Genomic DNA, 17559 nt, shown 5'->3' on the forward strand with positions numbered 1-17559 from the left:
AAGAAAAGCCCTTTTAATATGAATTGTCAATATTCAGATTTAACTTTGGTCAGGTAACAGAGCAAATAACCCAAACCCCTTTTGTTAGAGAAACGGTTGATGAGCTTCTCTTTAGTCCATCACTAAAGCAGCCTCTTCCATACCCTGACTCATCTCTGCACCTCTTTTTGTTGTTTCTTTTCTCCAATCATTTTTGTGGGCATTCAAAGAGCTGTTTAACTTTCCAGTTACTGCTTGGGTATTTCAAGGTTAAAGCATTCAGAGATCACAAGCTCTTTAGCTATAAAGGTCAGCTTGGGAATTCACAGCCTGTGTATTATTTCTGGTACAGCAGCACCGAGCACGCAAGTGCTACAATCTCAATCTACCACTGATGCATTTCACTTCCAGTGAGTGTTATAATTACTGCTTAGTAATTCACGGTTCTTTGAAAATGTTATCTATTTTTAAACCCATTGTATTTCCTTAACTTCAAAATTACATTGTAGTTATCTTTTTTAGAGCAGTTACCACAAAAGCATGACTTTCTGAACTACTGAAAAAGGGAATAACAATCAATAAATTTAAAGTATCAATATTTTAAGAAGGTTGCAGAAAGACCATAGTGTGGAAACATATATTCTATGTAATCTAAAGGAGGTCTTTAACTAAAGGTCATGAAAGAACGAACACTCTAAATGTTAGGATGAAAGAACTACTTCAGTTTCTCACTCTCCTAACTCTCTCTGTTCACGTGAACAATTCCCACCATTGTTCTGTCTCCGTTTCTCACACAGGAGGGATAAAAACACTGGTACTCATCGCCTCACACAGCTGTAAGACATACATTAAAGTATCTTAGGTGCAAAAATACTACAGTAATAGAGCAACATACATGCTATATCTAGTTAGAAAGAAATACCAACTCAGAAGCTCTTACTATACAACAGTATGTTTTATTACTAACAAAGACAGTAATAACAAAACTACTGAACATGTGTATATAAAGTTACCCGTTTACAAACATGACTGCAAGAATGAAGGATACTTAGTGTGCATTTTCACAGATTTTTCAGATCTTTCTCACTGTCCTTCCCAGTAGCAAGAATTCTGTATATTTTTCATGGGGAAATTATAAGAGAAATAGCATGTCCTATCTGAGGCAATAAATTACAAATGCTAAAATGCAGATGCTGTAATATAAAGATAAATACATTCCATTTTTCATACATGATGGATAAAACAAATAACTTTGGTTTATCAGGACTGCAGTTCCCGTTGATCCAGCATTTACATGACCTTTGTACCATGCAGCTTTGCTTGACTGTTCAAAGCATCACCATGAATGCTGCCCAAATTGGAACACAGTAATAAAATTGTATCTGCCTCTCTCTTTCTCAGATGTCTCTGGAGAGGTTTTAATTTCTGCGACAGTTTCTTGGCTTAAGAAATATTCTTATTAGTAAGAGAAATATTTTTATTAGTAATTAAATGCAAGATGCTGAAGAGTCTTACAAAATGCACTGACATTTAGGTGTAGAAAACAGCAAAATCCTGGCTCCAAATTATCTCAAGTAATGAATCACATTGACTTCACTGGAGCCAGGATTCCTTAAGAGCCAAATGATGAAATTCTTATCCATGTCAGTATTACTTGCTCTTGAGAACCACCCTATCATAAGAAAGGCTACACGTATTAAGGCCTTCTTGATTTAAAGAAAATATATTGCTGTAGCATATAGAAAATTAAGCTTTGTAGAAAAAGTGTTAAGGTCTTCTTTTAAGTAAAGATATTGTTACACAAGCCTGTATCTTAATAACTCAACCATTTATTTGCTGCAAGATATTTCTCTACAGAATTTTAAAAAACTAAGTTACTTGCATAGAAATAGTGTGAAACACACACTTTCACTGCGGCTCAGCAAAAAACCCCAAAGCATGTATTTCAGATTCTGTCCCCCAGGCCACAAGGGATCGGAAGTGTTTTCTTCTTTGGCGTGATGCACTGGAACACCACACATGGAGGGGCTCCAAGAAGCATTTTTCTGCAGCAGTGCTGCATCGAACACATTGTCCCTGTAACAGGATGCAGCGATGTCTGACCAGTCTTGCCCCAAATGCACAGTGTATGGTGCATCTTATATATAAAGGTACAGTCTGCTTTACTGAGAATTAAGTAACATTGTCTGATCACCACAGGACTGTTGACTTTAGTAACAACTTAACGGAAGCATGTTAGCTTTACCAAGTTTGTACAATACATACAAAACAGTAGTTCTAAATATTGCCACTATGCAGCCAGTTATTTACAAAATTCATTGTTATGTACAAAATAAACCACTATAATTCCAGATTCCCTCCCTTTCATATTCAGTGTACAAACTACCATAAACCAGTGCTCTAACTGATACATCATGACACATAATTTAGAGAGTATTTATAAATTTGTGTATCCCTTAAGTGATACTGCTGTTGAAGACACAGTAAAAAAGAGGAAAAAAAAATAACAAGTTTTGAAAAATATCAAAGATGCAGAACTTTTATGCCTTGAAAAGTAACAGTGCTTTTTTAAGCATTATTTTAATGCAATTCATTACAAAGTGGTTTTTATATTGGGAATAATATTTGTTTCTCTCATCTTTTTCTTAAATCACTGCTAGTCAATCCAGCTGTGTCCTACAGAACTTCAATTTCTATTATTCCTGGATAGGATTAAATATAGTACATTATTGCTAGATGTCCCCACAACAAAACTTAACATTTTTTAAGTGCAAAGCAAGACGTGTGTTTTTTAATAAGGCACAGAATATCTATTACTTCCAGTGTAACACAGAATCCATATCAGTTTTATACATTGAAAATGTTCATATAAAATTTCAGTCTTTCAAGGGTTTGAACTGTTTCCTGAATCCAACTCTCTTCTGGTGTCTGAAGCTGAGTAGACAAGTAGTGATACAGAAGCTGACTGTGACACATCAGGTATGTGGGAACAGCTGCTTTGTAATGGAGGAGATTCAATAAAGTCATTTTTAGGAGTTATTCTGTAAGTAATGAAAAATAAAACACAGGGAGTCAATTTTAAGCACAGTGCATTACAATGGAAAAAATACATTTTTGGCAATGAAATTACAATATATTTTAAACTATACAGTTCTGTATACTCTTCCAAGCTTAGGGTCACCATTGTTCTTTTTCAGAGTTGTCATCTCTCAAAATGATTGCATTGCAGCCACAGATTTCTTGAGGGTCACTGTTCAATAATACAAAAACATCCTACAAGCTGAAGCTCCAGCACTCAACGCTTACAAGGAAAAGAATCCAACGAATGTATAAAATAGCCCATATGCTAAAGATACATGGCCATATAAAATAGTTTGTAAGAATTACAGTACTCTTGACAGCTACTGAGGATTAGTTGTGTCTTGAGAGTATACTGATTCTTCAGAGAAGAAAAAAATATAAAACTTACAAAAACAGTGGTAACACACACAAACAAGCAAAAGATTGAGTTAAGGAGCCTTACCTTCCTTCACCTACTCTCTTCATGCTCTCAGCCAAGCTACTCATATCACATGTGCTATCTGCTCTGTTTCTTCTTTCCACCTGATCCACAGTCAGCTTAGAACTAGATAACATTTGATCTCCACTGTTTTCACCCTCCTCGACTCTTCGGGCTGATGTTCCGTCTGCCTCTATCTCTTTCTCGGATGTCTCTGGAGAGGTTTTAATTTCTGCAACAGTTTCTTGACTTAAGTAATCATGATTAGTGATTGCTACTGCAGAAGTTCCATGATTTGTTGTGCCACCTGTACTAGTCCCCATTGACTTCGAAATAACTTTCAATCTGTGTGAAGTTGATTTATAGTGCTTCTTTTTATGTTTAACTTTGGAATTGTGCCTCAGGAAAAATTCACAAGATTCTTGCAGCACTCTTCGACTCTCACTAATCGGACTGAAATAAAATACAAGCATGTAACTGAATGAAGAGGATAATCTTAGATATAACGTAATATAGCTTTGTACACAAAAACATTAAAGAATAGCAGCCAATGACGCAATCTGAGCTGGACGTTAATGAAAAGAAGGAAAAAAATTGTATGCGAAAAGAGGAGAAAAAAATCTGATCATAATGGCTCCAAAGAAATTATGTCTGTGGACAATTAAATAAAGCAGATTTCTACATTTCTTACTTCTGCAAGTAGGTCCAATGACTTCGGTAGATTAATCATCTAAGAGAGGAAAGCAGGATTAGCTCACAAGCAGTCATATTACCAAATTAACTTTATGTAAAGTAAACCTCATTGAAGTGAAAAAGAGGTAAGCATTATAAATTTGACTTATTTTTAAATTTTTATAGCTGAAAGCAGTTAACATCTGAAACGCAAGAAAAATTATACAGGAAATGGAAAAAGAGGGAAGAGGGAAAGGAAGCTATAAGCTCACCATCAAGGAATGTAGATGTAAAATAAAAGGAGCTTAAGGACTGCTGCCTTGGGAAATCCAAAGAAACAGAGAGATCTAAAAACATAGTATAATTTATGAGTAACACAATCTAAAAAGAAATAATCAAGGAATAAGAGGAATGGAAAAAATGTCAACTACAAGAAATGGAGATGACATTTATGATCTGTTTAAATCCACAAATTCACTAAAATTAAAGTAATACATCTGAATTATCTGGTTTCAGAAAAAAAAATAAGGGACAGTAGATTAATACAACAAAAGTGATCCTGAGGAAGGTTCAATGAAAATTAATTTTAAAAGACAAGCCTGGCAGAGGAGAAAAACAGAGGATGTTGTTATTCCATGACAGTAAATACAGCTAAGTACTGTGCCAAATGAAGCAGTCTGAACATGTGAAAGTATCTAAATTGATGGCTGAAATTATCTTCCCTCATTTGACTGGAAATCAGAGAGGTATTAACCAAGTGAACACAGTAATGTTTTCTGCGCTACGAAAGAGAACAAATCAGCAGAGAAAAGTATTCTGTATCTTCTGAGAATGTTGTCAAAAAGTCATTGCATGTAGAACTTCCACAGACTCCGCTGGAATTTTGCTGATGCCCATCACAGCATTTAGACTCCAAAAAAGGAAGGGTCTAAGGACAACATTTTGATCACCTGAGCTATATTTAAAGAAACATGTCTGAAATCCAACTTATTTTAAAATATACACCTCAAAAAACAGGAACGAAAAATTGTTCTTACTCTCTTTTGCGGTTTCTGTTGAAGAAATTGGCCCATTCAGAACAGGTCTTTTTACTTCCCACCCAGAAGACTGGAGATATGCCAACAATTAATGTCAGCAAATATTTCATCAGAAACAAAAATATTTCTGGTCTTGCTAGTGCCTTTGCCTAGAAGATAAGAAAATTTACTGAATGCAAAGAAGAAAGCATACTTGTTGATTTGTTTTTTTAAAATGCAGAAAACAAATAAATTATGTAAAAGAAAGACTTTCTCCTTATTGTTCTTTGTTGAGGCTTGTACTGCGGACAAATGTTAGACATGTACAGTCAGGTCAGACCTGGTTAATATCTATAGCTGAAAACACCAAGAAGAGATTAGTCAGAATTAAATATTTTTGGTTTAAATTGAAAGGAAAGATAATTTGGGGGGTAATAGTATTAATGACCATGTTCTTCAGAGATAGCTTGTATGTATAAGATTTATCCCTTCAACTCAAAAAGTGCATGAGTTGGGAGCTAATCAGATTAGACAGCATCTTCAAGGAGCCACAGGGAACTACACAGTAGTTTTCTGTTTACTGCAAAATTAATCCACCTATTTGTAGAACTGGATCAAAGGAGCCGAGACATTTAAATCAGAGATTATTATCTTCTGCTCCCATGCTGCAAATTTAATTTACATTACGCAGTTTACCTGCCAGTCCCATCTATGAAAGTCACTATTTTTGTTAGCCAGGTAACATTAGCTACTTAAACTGAAGTTTGTTTTAATTTGGTTTTGATCTGGCAAATGTAATAGAAGTCTACAAGCTAGCTCTGGTAAGCCAAGGCCAAGCACGCCACTATAAGCTACTCCACAACTCCATGGTTAGCACATGCTGTTTATTATAGGGACAGATCCCATTAAGTATGTCTTTGTGTAGCATTCCCTGTTGCTATTTATGCTTTCCAATAGCTTAATTAAAGGCTGAGAATACATGCTCTTTCTGTGTTATTATGCCAAGCTGTTATATTTAAGCATGAAACAAGTCTTTTTTTCTTTTAAAAGCCTAAAAGCCTTGTTTTCAACCTTGTGTATTTTGGACCATTTAGGCTGATACAGAGTTCAGTGTAAAACCCACTGAAGACAAAGTACACTTGTTAACAATGGTGATGGAAGCAAAAATAACCAAAAAGCCTGTGAGCTGTGCTACTCTTCAGCTTACACTGACTTCAGTACAGAAGATACATTGGATGTTTAAGTATGATGTTAAGTAGAAGAATCAAGCCTTATCGTTCAATTATTCCTGTGTTTATATTACTCTTTTTAATGATAGTTTACTGCAGTAAAAACATAGATAGTTAAGTGCAAAGCAAAGAAAGATGACATGAGACACTTGCATTTCTCTTAATGATGGTGCTGCCTTTTATATTTGTTCTTAAAAGGAAAGAAACAAACCACAAATTACTTGCTATTGCAGGGAGTTTTATGTACTTACAAGAAATTTAATCCATAGAGAGTACTGAACATGGGCAGATTTACTTTAAAAGCCTTTTCAAGGAAATTGGGGGGTTTTTTAAGAGTCAAATGTTAAAAACAAACAGCTCCACAATTTAAAAGTGCTGTTGGGTTGTTTGTTTATTGGGTTATCTTTTTTTGTTTGCTTTTTGTTTAGTTTGTTTTTTTAATGATTTCTTCACATTACTGAAAATCAGTCTGCAAATGACAGCTATTATGGAAAAAAATATACTGGAAATTCATTTTGCAATTTCAAGTGTTTTTCACTTCTACACTTTGAAGAAGAAATAGATGAAAGTGATTGTAAAAACTATGGTTATAAGCAACATTTTAAATCCAATTTAGATTTGATTTTCAAGAATCGTTATTTCAGCTTCAACTGAAATTGGTGAAAATTCACCTTAGTTACTTAGACACTGAGCTAGGCACCCAAATGTAACAGACAGTGTGAATAATGATCCTCCCCCAACAGTTTGTAACATGTAGTTTAGAGCAACGAGTTGGAATTTAATTGCCAAGTGCTGTCAATTTGATGAGCAAAAAATTTCAAAGCAAAAGTATTGTATCACCGATTTTGACTTAAAAAGCAACATCACCGTATGTTCTTGAACTGATTACTTACTGTGAAAATAATTTACTAACCGTACGGCAGATACAGTGATGCATAAGTGTTTTTGTTAATTAACTTTCCAGTATTATTTATAAAGGAAACTGCTACTTGCCTGATAAGGACAAGGAATATGGTACTGGTCACAGTGGTCGAATACCCAAGTTGTTTCCCAGATTTTCCGGTTCACCAGTTCATAGACATAACATCCAAGAAGTGCTACCAGTGGCACCAAGTATAAACCACTAAAAACTCCAATTCTGATCATAAATTTCTTTAGCTTCTCCTGGTTTCTGCCATCATGCTGTATGACTTGCCGGACATGATTTAAAGAAATAATACCAGCTAAAAGAAGAGAGAGACCGAAAAAAACACAAAGGCACAATGGCAAAAGCACAAAGTACAGAGAGGCATCCAGATCATAGAGACCCACAAAACAAACTCCACTGATGTTGTCCCCTTCAACTTTGTTCATTGCAAGAAGCATAATGGTTAGAAAACCAGGTATTCCCCATGCAACTGCGTGGAACCACATGGCCTTTTGTGCAATAGCTTCACAGCTCCATTTTCTTCCTGCCGCAAGGAACCAAGTGATTGTAAGAATCACCCACCATATAGTTCCTGCCATGGTGAAAAAATACAAAACCATGAAAAGCACAGTACAGGCTTTGTTCTGGGAGCCAAGAACAACTGTTTCACCAATTTCTAACTTATCATCTGCCTCGTTACAGGCAGTTCTGTTCCCAACTAAAAATCCGATAAAGTACATTAGAGACACTATGCTGTAACAGACAGAGTAATATATGATCGGCCTCTCTGGGTACCTAAACCTTTTAACATCAATCAGAAAAGTCAGGAATGTGAAAAGCGTAGCACAAAGACAAAAGATTGAAACAATTCCAATGAAGCTTTTTGCAACATCCAATTCATAATTTTTGAAGTACATATTGGGACATGGAGGTGCACACTGATCAATTCCTAGAAACTTGTAGCCTTGTCCACTGGTAGTGTGTAGGTGTCGTGGACACCAGAATCCATAATCCCTTCGGGTCTGGCCTGGGGTCTTCTGAGTTCCATGTATGTTTGTGGTTACAGGAGCAGTGGCAGGAACAGTCTCATCACAATTGACTAGTCTACATAAATAAACAGAAAAGGAAATATATTAATACCCCTCATTCTCAACTATAATTGTTCCTTAGAAATATGAAAAAAATCTGATTCTAAGCACTCTTAAATTTTACAGATACTGCAAAGCATGCAATATGTGAAAAAAATTAGGTGGCATTTTAAAAAACAGACTTCAAATTTTCAGTTTGGAAAATTATTCAAACACAGCTATTTAACTGTTTTTCTCTACCTGTTGTTTTATTGCTTATGAAACACAACTCAAATTGCAATTGTTCTTTTAGAGTCTTAAATTCTACTAAACTTTTATATATGTACATAAAAATATTTACAGTAGTTGTTTTTGTTAGAATCTGGATAACAATGCACTGTTGGAGATGGCAAACGGTCTTGTCAAAATGCAATCTTCAACCAAGAAACAATGAAAGAAGGATGACAGTATCTAGAATTAACTGATGACTAGTATATGGTTATTATAATTTTTTTTGTTATAGTGATATTTCATTGTCAACAACAATAAAAATACCTAACTGAAAAAGACAAAAGCAAAAAAGATAAGCATTGTAAAAAATGATGGCTGTATTTTAGCTCGCTTTTTTTTTTTATAGCTCCATAATGTTCTTTTAAAAATTGCTCAAGACTTAATTGCTTGAGGGTTTAATTGGTCACAATATGTGACCTTTTAATATGGTTAATATAGTATTAGCAGTGTTGGACACATCTTCAAACTAGATTATGTAAATTTAACTCAAACAGATAAGCATTTACTCAAAATGGTATTTATATGCACTCCAAATTTAAGAATATATTTTAAAAGTTTTGCTTCTTTTTAGCTTTTAAAGCAAGATTCTGTTATCTCAAAGCATTTATTGTCAATGCTACTGTAAGAGTACCTCAATATCAGTTTGCAAGCTCAGCTGGAGCTAAACCAACATTCAGTTCTTTGTTTCTCCGCATTATCATGCTGTCCAAATAAAACCAGACTAATCATTAAGAAAACGGATTCTGTGGCAGGTTCTTTCAGTAACTACAGGCCAGACCATTAGGCATGGGAACAACGTGAACTTTATTCACCCATGTCTTAATAGGTATTATGTATGTCTGTAAGAATACAAGAGTGCAAATCTCAGGATTCCAGTTACTGCCCAGCTCCTCTTCCATGGGCTCCGGCAGCAGGATCTCTGCTGTGGAAAGAACATCCTGCATTACATGGACTTCTCTGTATCGGCTGTTGGGGATACACCATTTCACATATGAACAAAGCAGGCTGATTTTCAGTAAATGCTAACAGTAACAGAATAATTTCAAGCTGCAGTAATTCCTGCAAAAACATAATTTGATTTAAACTGTCATTTGAAACATATATCAAGTAACTGATTCACTTGTAATTTTCCTCATTTTTCAAAACAATTCTTGAAGACATTCACTGCACCGAGTGGCACTACTGTTGCACAGAAGCTCACATTAGATGGAAAAAGTTAATTGATACTTTCTTGGTTTAAAAGCCTACAACTGAAATTTTTCTACAGAACTAAGGGAAATGGCATTAATACCATCTGTCATATTCACTCCAATACAGATTTCTACCAGAGATCATGGCACAGCACTAGTGACGCAGCTCTATCTCAGTCCTATCACAGGTTAGCAACTGCAAGGGTCTTAGAAAAATGATGTGAGTTTCCACTCTTTGCTCCTTTCCTGTACTTCTTGCCCTGACAAATGTAAAAAAAAAAAAAAAAATCCCCATCTGGCCTCAATAATTTATAAATATCTGCCATTGAAGGTCAGAATTTCAAGATTACACTGAAGTGTTTTCAGTGGTTTCCATTTAATATATATAGTCTCATCCTTCCTCCAAATGTAGTATTAACTGTCTTCTCTATGAAACAGACACATGAATATCTTTGAGAAAAAGGTAAAAATTTTTTAAAAAGCTACTTTTGGCAGGCAATACAAGAAAAGCAACACAAGATTGAATTTGCATATTTAAGTGGTTAGGAGTAAGATAAGGCTTCTAATGCTCTGTGTCCATTCAAATACAGACTATTTTACATTTCTTTATTTTATCAGCAATTACTTATAAAACCCCCATTAAGTAAGTATGACCATGCCTCATTTAGAGATCAAAAACCAAAGTAAAATCTATGCTGTAACATTTAATACTATAAATTTTAAGAAGCTTATAGTAAAAAGATTTTTTCTGCAGAGATATGAATACTGAAAAGTACTGTTGCAGAACTTTCTGCAAAAAAGTCACAAGCGAGAAATGCAGGTGACCATTTGAATAATGAAAAAGTTTTAATGAAAAAATAGTCCTATGCATAAACACTGGAGGGCCACAAGTGATGAGGAAGCTACAGCAAGGTGGTATTCAATATTCTGCCTCAGATTTTCAACTCAGACTAGGTCAAGTATGAAAATATCACCCCCACCAACTGTTAGCATGAAAAATACCCCACCTGGTACATTCCAGCTCTTCAGGCCATGTGATTCCAAAAGTGTCCATCAGCTGCTTACAGTCAGAGTACACTTTCTCACAGAGGCTTCGGCAAGGGTGAATCACGTGAACTTGCTCCAAGCAGGCAGGGACAAAGGCTTTGCACAGAAATGTGTGGACATCTGGTGAACAGTGAAGATTCATAAGCGTAAGAAAAGGCTACGGGGAAGAAAAAGGCTTTGGTTAGTAATTTTAAAAAGATAATCCAAGGCATCAAAACTAACTTTCATCACTATGGCTCATATCTGATCCCCTGGAGGTTTGAAATGATACTGTTTAGCAGTTGTGATAGAGAAAAAGCCAATGGCCCAAGCAGCAAGAAGCTCTGTCAGCACTTATAGCCCAGCCTCTGCCCCAGGACCTCGGCCAATCTGTAACTATTCAAACCTGATTTTTCCTATTTGACAATATTAGAAAACTGAAGGTCATTATGAAACACTTTTTTAAAATGGGATAAAACGTTAAGTTCACCAGTCAGCTTCTAAATAAGTGCCCTGATATTTTTAAAGGTGTGTCTGTCCTTGTAGTTCCTGTTAAATTACATTTGCAGTCCTAAGTGGCACGTTGCACTCATCCTCTTCTCTCACACTAGAGAGGTCTGGGTTTTTTGATTAATGAGGGCCAAATATCATTATTGCTTGTTTTTGAAACACTGCATTTCAAAATCTCAACATGACTGAGAATTTGTCTACCTGTATTACCGACCACCAGGCTGTGAATAACTGATGACTGTTCTCACTAGAGAATTAATAGAATGAAGTTTAATGCAACTTTTTTTTCCCCTCAGTTCATTCAATCTATTACTTACAGTCAGACTGGCTTTTGAGGGAAAACCCTCAACCTTCCTTGTCTAAATTTTATTAATTTTATCATTAGGGGAAAATATTTTAGCTAAAATGCTGCCATGTGTGCAACCTTCAGACAAACCAGAAGTCGTCGGTCATCTTTGCAAGTGCTGTGTTGTTACAAGGGCAGCTTATTGAAGGAAGCAAGAGATGGCATGCTAACAGCATCGCCAGGCACGCTCCTGTACTTCCATGTGGGCTGTACGTCTAAAGCAGCAGAGGCAAGAGAAGGGAGCAGTGGTGCTGGGGGCTGTGTAAGCAGGCCCTTGTGTCAGCGAGCACAAACAGAAATAAAACCAAAGCAGCCAACCGAACGTCAGTGACCTGTTGGTGACTCTGGATGCATGGCTACTAGATCACAGATCAGCGAGGGCCATGAGGTGCCAGGCGTTGCCAGGACAGAGGGCACATACACAGTGCACCGCCATCTGACCCACGTAAAAGCGCTGGTGCAGCAGCCAGGAGCAGGACAGAACAGATGGGGTCCTCCACCCCGCTCACCAGGCCAGCAGAGACAAGGGCTGGTGGGGCACATGTGTGTTGAAAGGCTCCAACCCTGCTGGTTCTCAAACAAGCCCCAGCTTCCGATCCACTGCAAGCTGCTGCTCACTGTCCTGTCTGCCATGCCAGGACATTCCTGATCCAGCTCATGAGGGTAAAACAGGCTCATTTAAACACAATTCTGAGGAACTAACCCACAGCTAAGTGTGAAATCCATCGCAGGATCACATCAGCCTAAGCTCTTTTTAAGTAGGCTTTCTGATTAAATGCTTCTTGTATTTCAGGAAAAAGGAATCTCCATATCACACCTAAATAGCCAAATTCATGCACCAGAAAAGCAGAAATAAAATATTTAACACACTTTGAAATGTGCTGATAAACAGGGACACTGCATAAAATTTTCAAAGTAAGCAAAGCTTTTAGTAAGATTTTTATTTAGGAAGAATTTTACTTAATACTTTACCATTAACAGCTATGTGCCTCAGATATTCAACGAACAACTGGTAAAGGAAGGATTAACTTCACAGTCCAGAATAGCATCCTTTACCTTTTTTGTCAGCTTTAAAGTATCCCAAATATATATACATCCATACCCAAAGAGCAAGTCCTACTACTGAGCATGCAGTTTAAAAGACAAGACATTGCTAAATAAATTTTCCCCTTCAAAATGGGATATCTACAAATCGTCAAGGGACCTTTGTAATAAACATAGGAATGTGTGGGGAGGGAGGGAAGGGAGATAAGGCAGAGCAAGAATAACATAAAAATGCCTTATGAAAAACCAAAAAAATGTTGGCAGTATCCTTCAGAGCACTCCGGCTGCGTGCTGCATCTGCAGATGCCATTACAGCAGGCACACAGAAGTCTGATCCCCCCTCTGGATATCTGCTCTGGGGCTGCCTTGGCAGGAACCCAAGACTTGGCAAGGAGAGAAGTATAGCTCTGGTATAATGTGCTCCAGTTCCATGAGTATAAGAGTATTTCCTAAATGCTAACATGGCTTCAGATGAAAAAAGTCAGGAGTTAACCCTAAATGAATTAATTTCCCTTTGCATAATTATGATGCTTGTTTTCTTTTCAATTAAATTGTATTTGCTCCAGTAGTTAATTTATGTTAGCTCTGTTCTTCCTGGCACTTAGGATAAAATAAAGATAATAGCCTGGATAGTCATACACAATTCCTACAAAAACTGACTTTTAAAAAAATTAAGCCTTGCAGAAATTGTCTTGATTGTTATGAATTCTTTCTTTTTGTCAACCGCAGTTCATCTCAGTTGATAAAAAATAAAATTAATTTTCTAGAGCAAGTTTTGGGGTGCCAGTCAAGAACTTTTGCAGTCTTAGGTAAAATAGCAATATTTTCTCTAGAAAATAAGAAATAAAAAAACCAATATTCATATCTATGAAACCCATTTTATCAACAGAGATATTTTATTAGCTGTTTTGATAAGCAATTAACAATTTTAAAATAGTGTTTTCCAACATAGCTAATAAGGCTACATATTGTAAGCTCACTCCCTTGATACAGAAAATTAGTATAAAGGAACTGATATCTGGTGAAGAAAGTGAGGACATAAACCCAACCATTACCATTCTAACAGAGTTTCTGTTAGATGAAGATATTTCAAAGCTAAAATATACAGTATTATTTATAGTGATTCTTGTGATATTAGAGGCAGATAATGAAAAGCAAAAATTAAATGCTTGCAAGAGTTTTACTACAGCATGTTGATATCAGCTAAATACTGTTGTTTAAAGAATATATTTAATTGCAAAACTACCTTAACAGATAAATACAAAAATGAAAAATATTAGGAAGAAAGTTATGCTCAGCCTGTAAGTAATCAGAGTAGAAATCCAAGGACTCAACTGCCAAGAATAATTGTTCTTACAATATTTCTTTCAGCTTGCAAAAAATATTTACCTTTTGACACAGAATCAACTAGGTTGGAAAAGACCTTGAAGATCATCCAGTCCAACCATTAACCTAACACTGACAGTTCCCAACTACACCATATCCCTCAGCGCTATGTCAGCCCGACTCTTAAACACCTCCAGGGATGGGGACGCCACCACCTCCCTGGGCAGCCCATTCCAACGCCTAACAACCCCTTCTGGAAAGAAATGCTTCCTAATATCCAGTCTAAACCTTCCCTGGTGCAACTTGAGGCCATTCCCTCTTGTCCTATCGCTTGTTACTTGGTTAAAGAGACTCATCCCCAGCTCTCTGCACCCTCCTTTCAGGTAGCTGTAGAGGGCGATGAGGTCTCCCCTCAGCCTCCTCTTCTCCAGACTAAACACCCCCAGTTCCCTCAGCCGCTCCCCGTACGACCTGTGCTCCAGACCCTGCACCAGCTCCGTTGCCCTTCTCTGGACACGCTCGAGTCATTCAATGTCCTTTTTGTAGTGAGGGGCCCAAAACTGAACCCAGGAATCGAGGCACGGCCTCACCAGTGCCGAGTACAGGGGTCAGATCCCTTCCCTGTCCCTGCTGGCCACGCTATTGCTGACACAAGCCAGGATGCCATTGGCCTTCTTGGCCCCCTGCGCACACTGCTGGCTCCTGTTCAGCCGGCTGTCAATCAACACCCCCCAGGTCCCTCTCTGACTGGCAGCTCTCCAGCCACTCCTCCCCAAGCCTGTAGCACTGCTGGGGGTTGTTGTGGCCCAAGGGCAGCCCCCGGCATTTGGCCTTATTGAAACTCCTCCAGTTGGCCTCAGCCCATGGCTCCAGCCTGTCCAGGTCTCTCTGCAGAGCCTCCCTACCCTCGAGCAGATCAACACTCCCACCCAACTGGGTGTCATCTGCAAACTGACTGAGGGTGCACTCGATCTCCTCATCCAGATCATCAATAAAGATGTTAAACGGGAGTGGCCCCAAAACCGAGCCCTGGGGGACACCACTTGTGACCAGCTGCCAACTGGATTTAACTCCGTTCACCACAACTCTCTGGGCCCGGCCATCCAGACAGTTTTTTACCCAGCAAAGCGTGTGCCCACCCAGTCCACGAGCAGCCAGTTTCTCCAGGAGAATGCTGTGGGAAACGGTGTCAAAGGCCTTACTGAAGTCAAGGTAGACAACATCCACAGCCTTTCCCTCATCCAGTCAGCAGGCCGCCCTGTTGTAGGAGGAGATCAGGTTTGTCAGGCAGGACCTGCCTTTCATAAACCCATGCTGACTGGGCCTGATCATCTGGCTGTCCCGCATGTGTTGTGTGATGGTACTCAGGATGAGCTGCTCCATCAGCTTCCCAGGCACCGAAGTCAAGCTGACAGGCCTGTAATTTCCCGGATCATCCTTCCGACCCTTCTTATATATGAGCGTCACACTGGCCAATTTCCAATCTGTCAGGACATCCCCGGTCAGCCAGGACTGTTGGTAAATGATGGAAAGCGGCTTGGCGAGCACCCCAGCCAGCTCCTTCAGCACCCTCAGGTGTATCCCATCTGGTCCCATAGACTGTGTGTGTCTGTGTGATGCAGCAGGTCACTGACCATCTCCTCCTGGATTGTGGGGGGTCGTTATCCCAGTCTGTCTTCTGGCTGAGGAGGCTGGATTCCCTCAGTACAACTAGTCTTGTTATTAAAGACTGAGGCAAAGAAGGCATTAAGCACCTCAGCCTTTCCCTCATCACTTGTTACCATGTTTCTTTCTGCATCTAGCAGGGGATGGAGGCTCTCCCTCGTCCTTCTTTTGCTATTGACATACTTACAGAAACATTTCTTGTTATCTTTGACTGCTGAAGCCAGATTTAATTTCCAGCTGGGCTTTAGACCTCCAGATTTCCACCCTGCATAGCCTCACAGCCTCTTTGTAATCATTGTGAATGGCTAGCCCCTTCTTCCAAAAGCTGTAAACTCTCCCTTTTTCCCTGAGTTGCAGCCAAAGCTCCCTGTTCAGCCAGGGTGGTCTTCTCTGTCACTGGCTTCTCTTACAGCACCTGGAGACCACCTGCTCCCGAGCCATTAACACTTCCTTCTTAAAGAGTGTCCAGCCTTCCTGGACCCCTATACCCTTCAGGACCATCTCCCAAGGGATTCTGTCAAGCAGTTGCTTAAACAAGTCAGTTAGACACCTGAAAGTATGAACACAAGTTAAGAGCAGGAAGTCTGATGTTCTGAAGCACAAGCAGACCTGAGTCAGGCCAAATGAGCATTTAGGGGGCCATCCCATTCTCACCCTGGCTGGTAGCAAGCAGGGTTATAAGACAAGCTGACTCCCCCACAGCTGCAGGTTATAGCACCACCACTGCATTGAAAAGACACCGACAGACCTCTCTGCCTAGAATACATCTAATCCCATCTTCAATCATTTATGCTTATATCCTTTCTGAAATACTACAGCAGTAAGTTATATCGCATAATTTCATCAGGCACTGCTGAGGAAATACTGCATTTTATTTGTGCATTGTAACTCCTGGTTTTGCAACCTAGTTTGTGTTTTGACAGGTTTTTTTTTCCGTGTCATTTTGCCATCCTGCTATGATTTACATATTATATTTATACATTAGCATAACGTTTTAAATTTTAATTTCTATTCCTTTCCTAATATACTTTATCTTCTGTTTGTCTTGACTGCATTTGAAAACTGACCTCATATTTCCATAGTGACAACAAAGCCCCTTCTCTGAGTGACAGTAACTAATATAATACTGTGTCCACCTACTGTTATGGACAGTGGGGGTTATTTTTCCCATAATCATTACTCTGCATTTACCAACCCTAAATCTTACCTACCATTTTATCATTCAATTGCATCTACCACAAAATCTTTCTGCAACTCCTTAGTGTATTTTGCTTTCTCAGCAAAGTCACTATCCATCTCTCTGAATTAGCTGTGTATCAGAGGTTTCAGTAGGTGACTAGGGGGAACCACTCCAGTGAGTTATTTGGTATAGGACAAAACTATCAACTACTGATTTAATACTCTTCATTCTGAAAAAACATTTATTTATTCCTACTTTTCTTCTTGAACTTTAAGGCGGCATTGGGAAATAAAGTCTCCATTGGGTTACCAACACAGTTTCTTTAAAAAACATAGGTTATGACCATGTCAAGCCTTTTGAAATCTGAAGTATAATACACTGGCTGAATCACCCTTTTCAAGAAATGTATGAAGTCCCTCAAAAACTCCAATAGATTTTACAGGCAATGAGTTCCATCAACCAAAAAAACCTCTTATAATATGTAAAACTTTGCCTCAAACACACACAAATGGGATTTGTAAAATACAGATTTATTTTCAGAAGCTGCCTACTTTTACCATATAAGAACAGCAGATGACGTAGTGAATTGTGCCTGGAACTCTGCTAACAATT

At 38.2% G+C, this 17559-nt stretch overlaps 1 protein-coding gene across 3 annotated transcripts in view; it reads right to left on the minus strand.

Annotated features, from left to right (window-relative positions):
- Positions 1-915: 915 nt before the first annotated feature.
- FZD6 (frizzled class receptor 6) overlaps positions 916-17559 on the minus strand; it is a 33673-nt gene continuing 17029 nt past the window's right edge. For 2 of the 3 annotated variants that reach the window (XM_074898611.1, XM_074898612.1), the window contains 5 exons: positions 10858-11054; positions 7389-8406; positions 5188-5336; positions 3503-3931; positions 916-3020 (listed from right to left, as the gene is read on the minus strand). In XM_074898611.1, coding sequence (XP_074754712.1) covers positions 2864-3020; positions 3503-3931; positions 5188-5336; positions 7389-8406; positions 10858-11054 — 1950 coding nt within the window. In that variant the 3' untranslated portion in view covers positions 916-2863. The remainder of the gene's footprint in view (positions 3021-3502; positions 3932-5187; positions 5337-7388; positions 8407-10857; positions 11055-17559) is intronic. The other variant, XM_074898613.1, reaches the window with a different exon arrangement.

Source organism: Athene noctua, chromosome 2 (genome assembly GCF_965140245.1).
Source record: "Athene noctua chromosome 2, bAthNoc1.hap1.1, whole genome shotgun sequence".
NCBI lineage: Eukaryota > Metazoa > Chordata > Aves > Strigiformes > Strigidae > Athene > Athene noctua.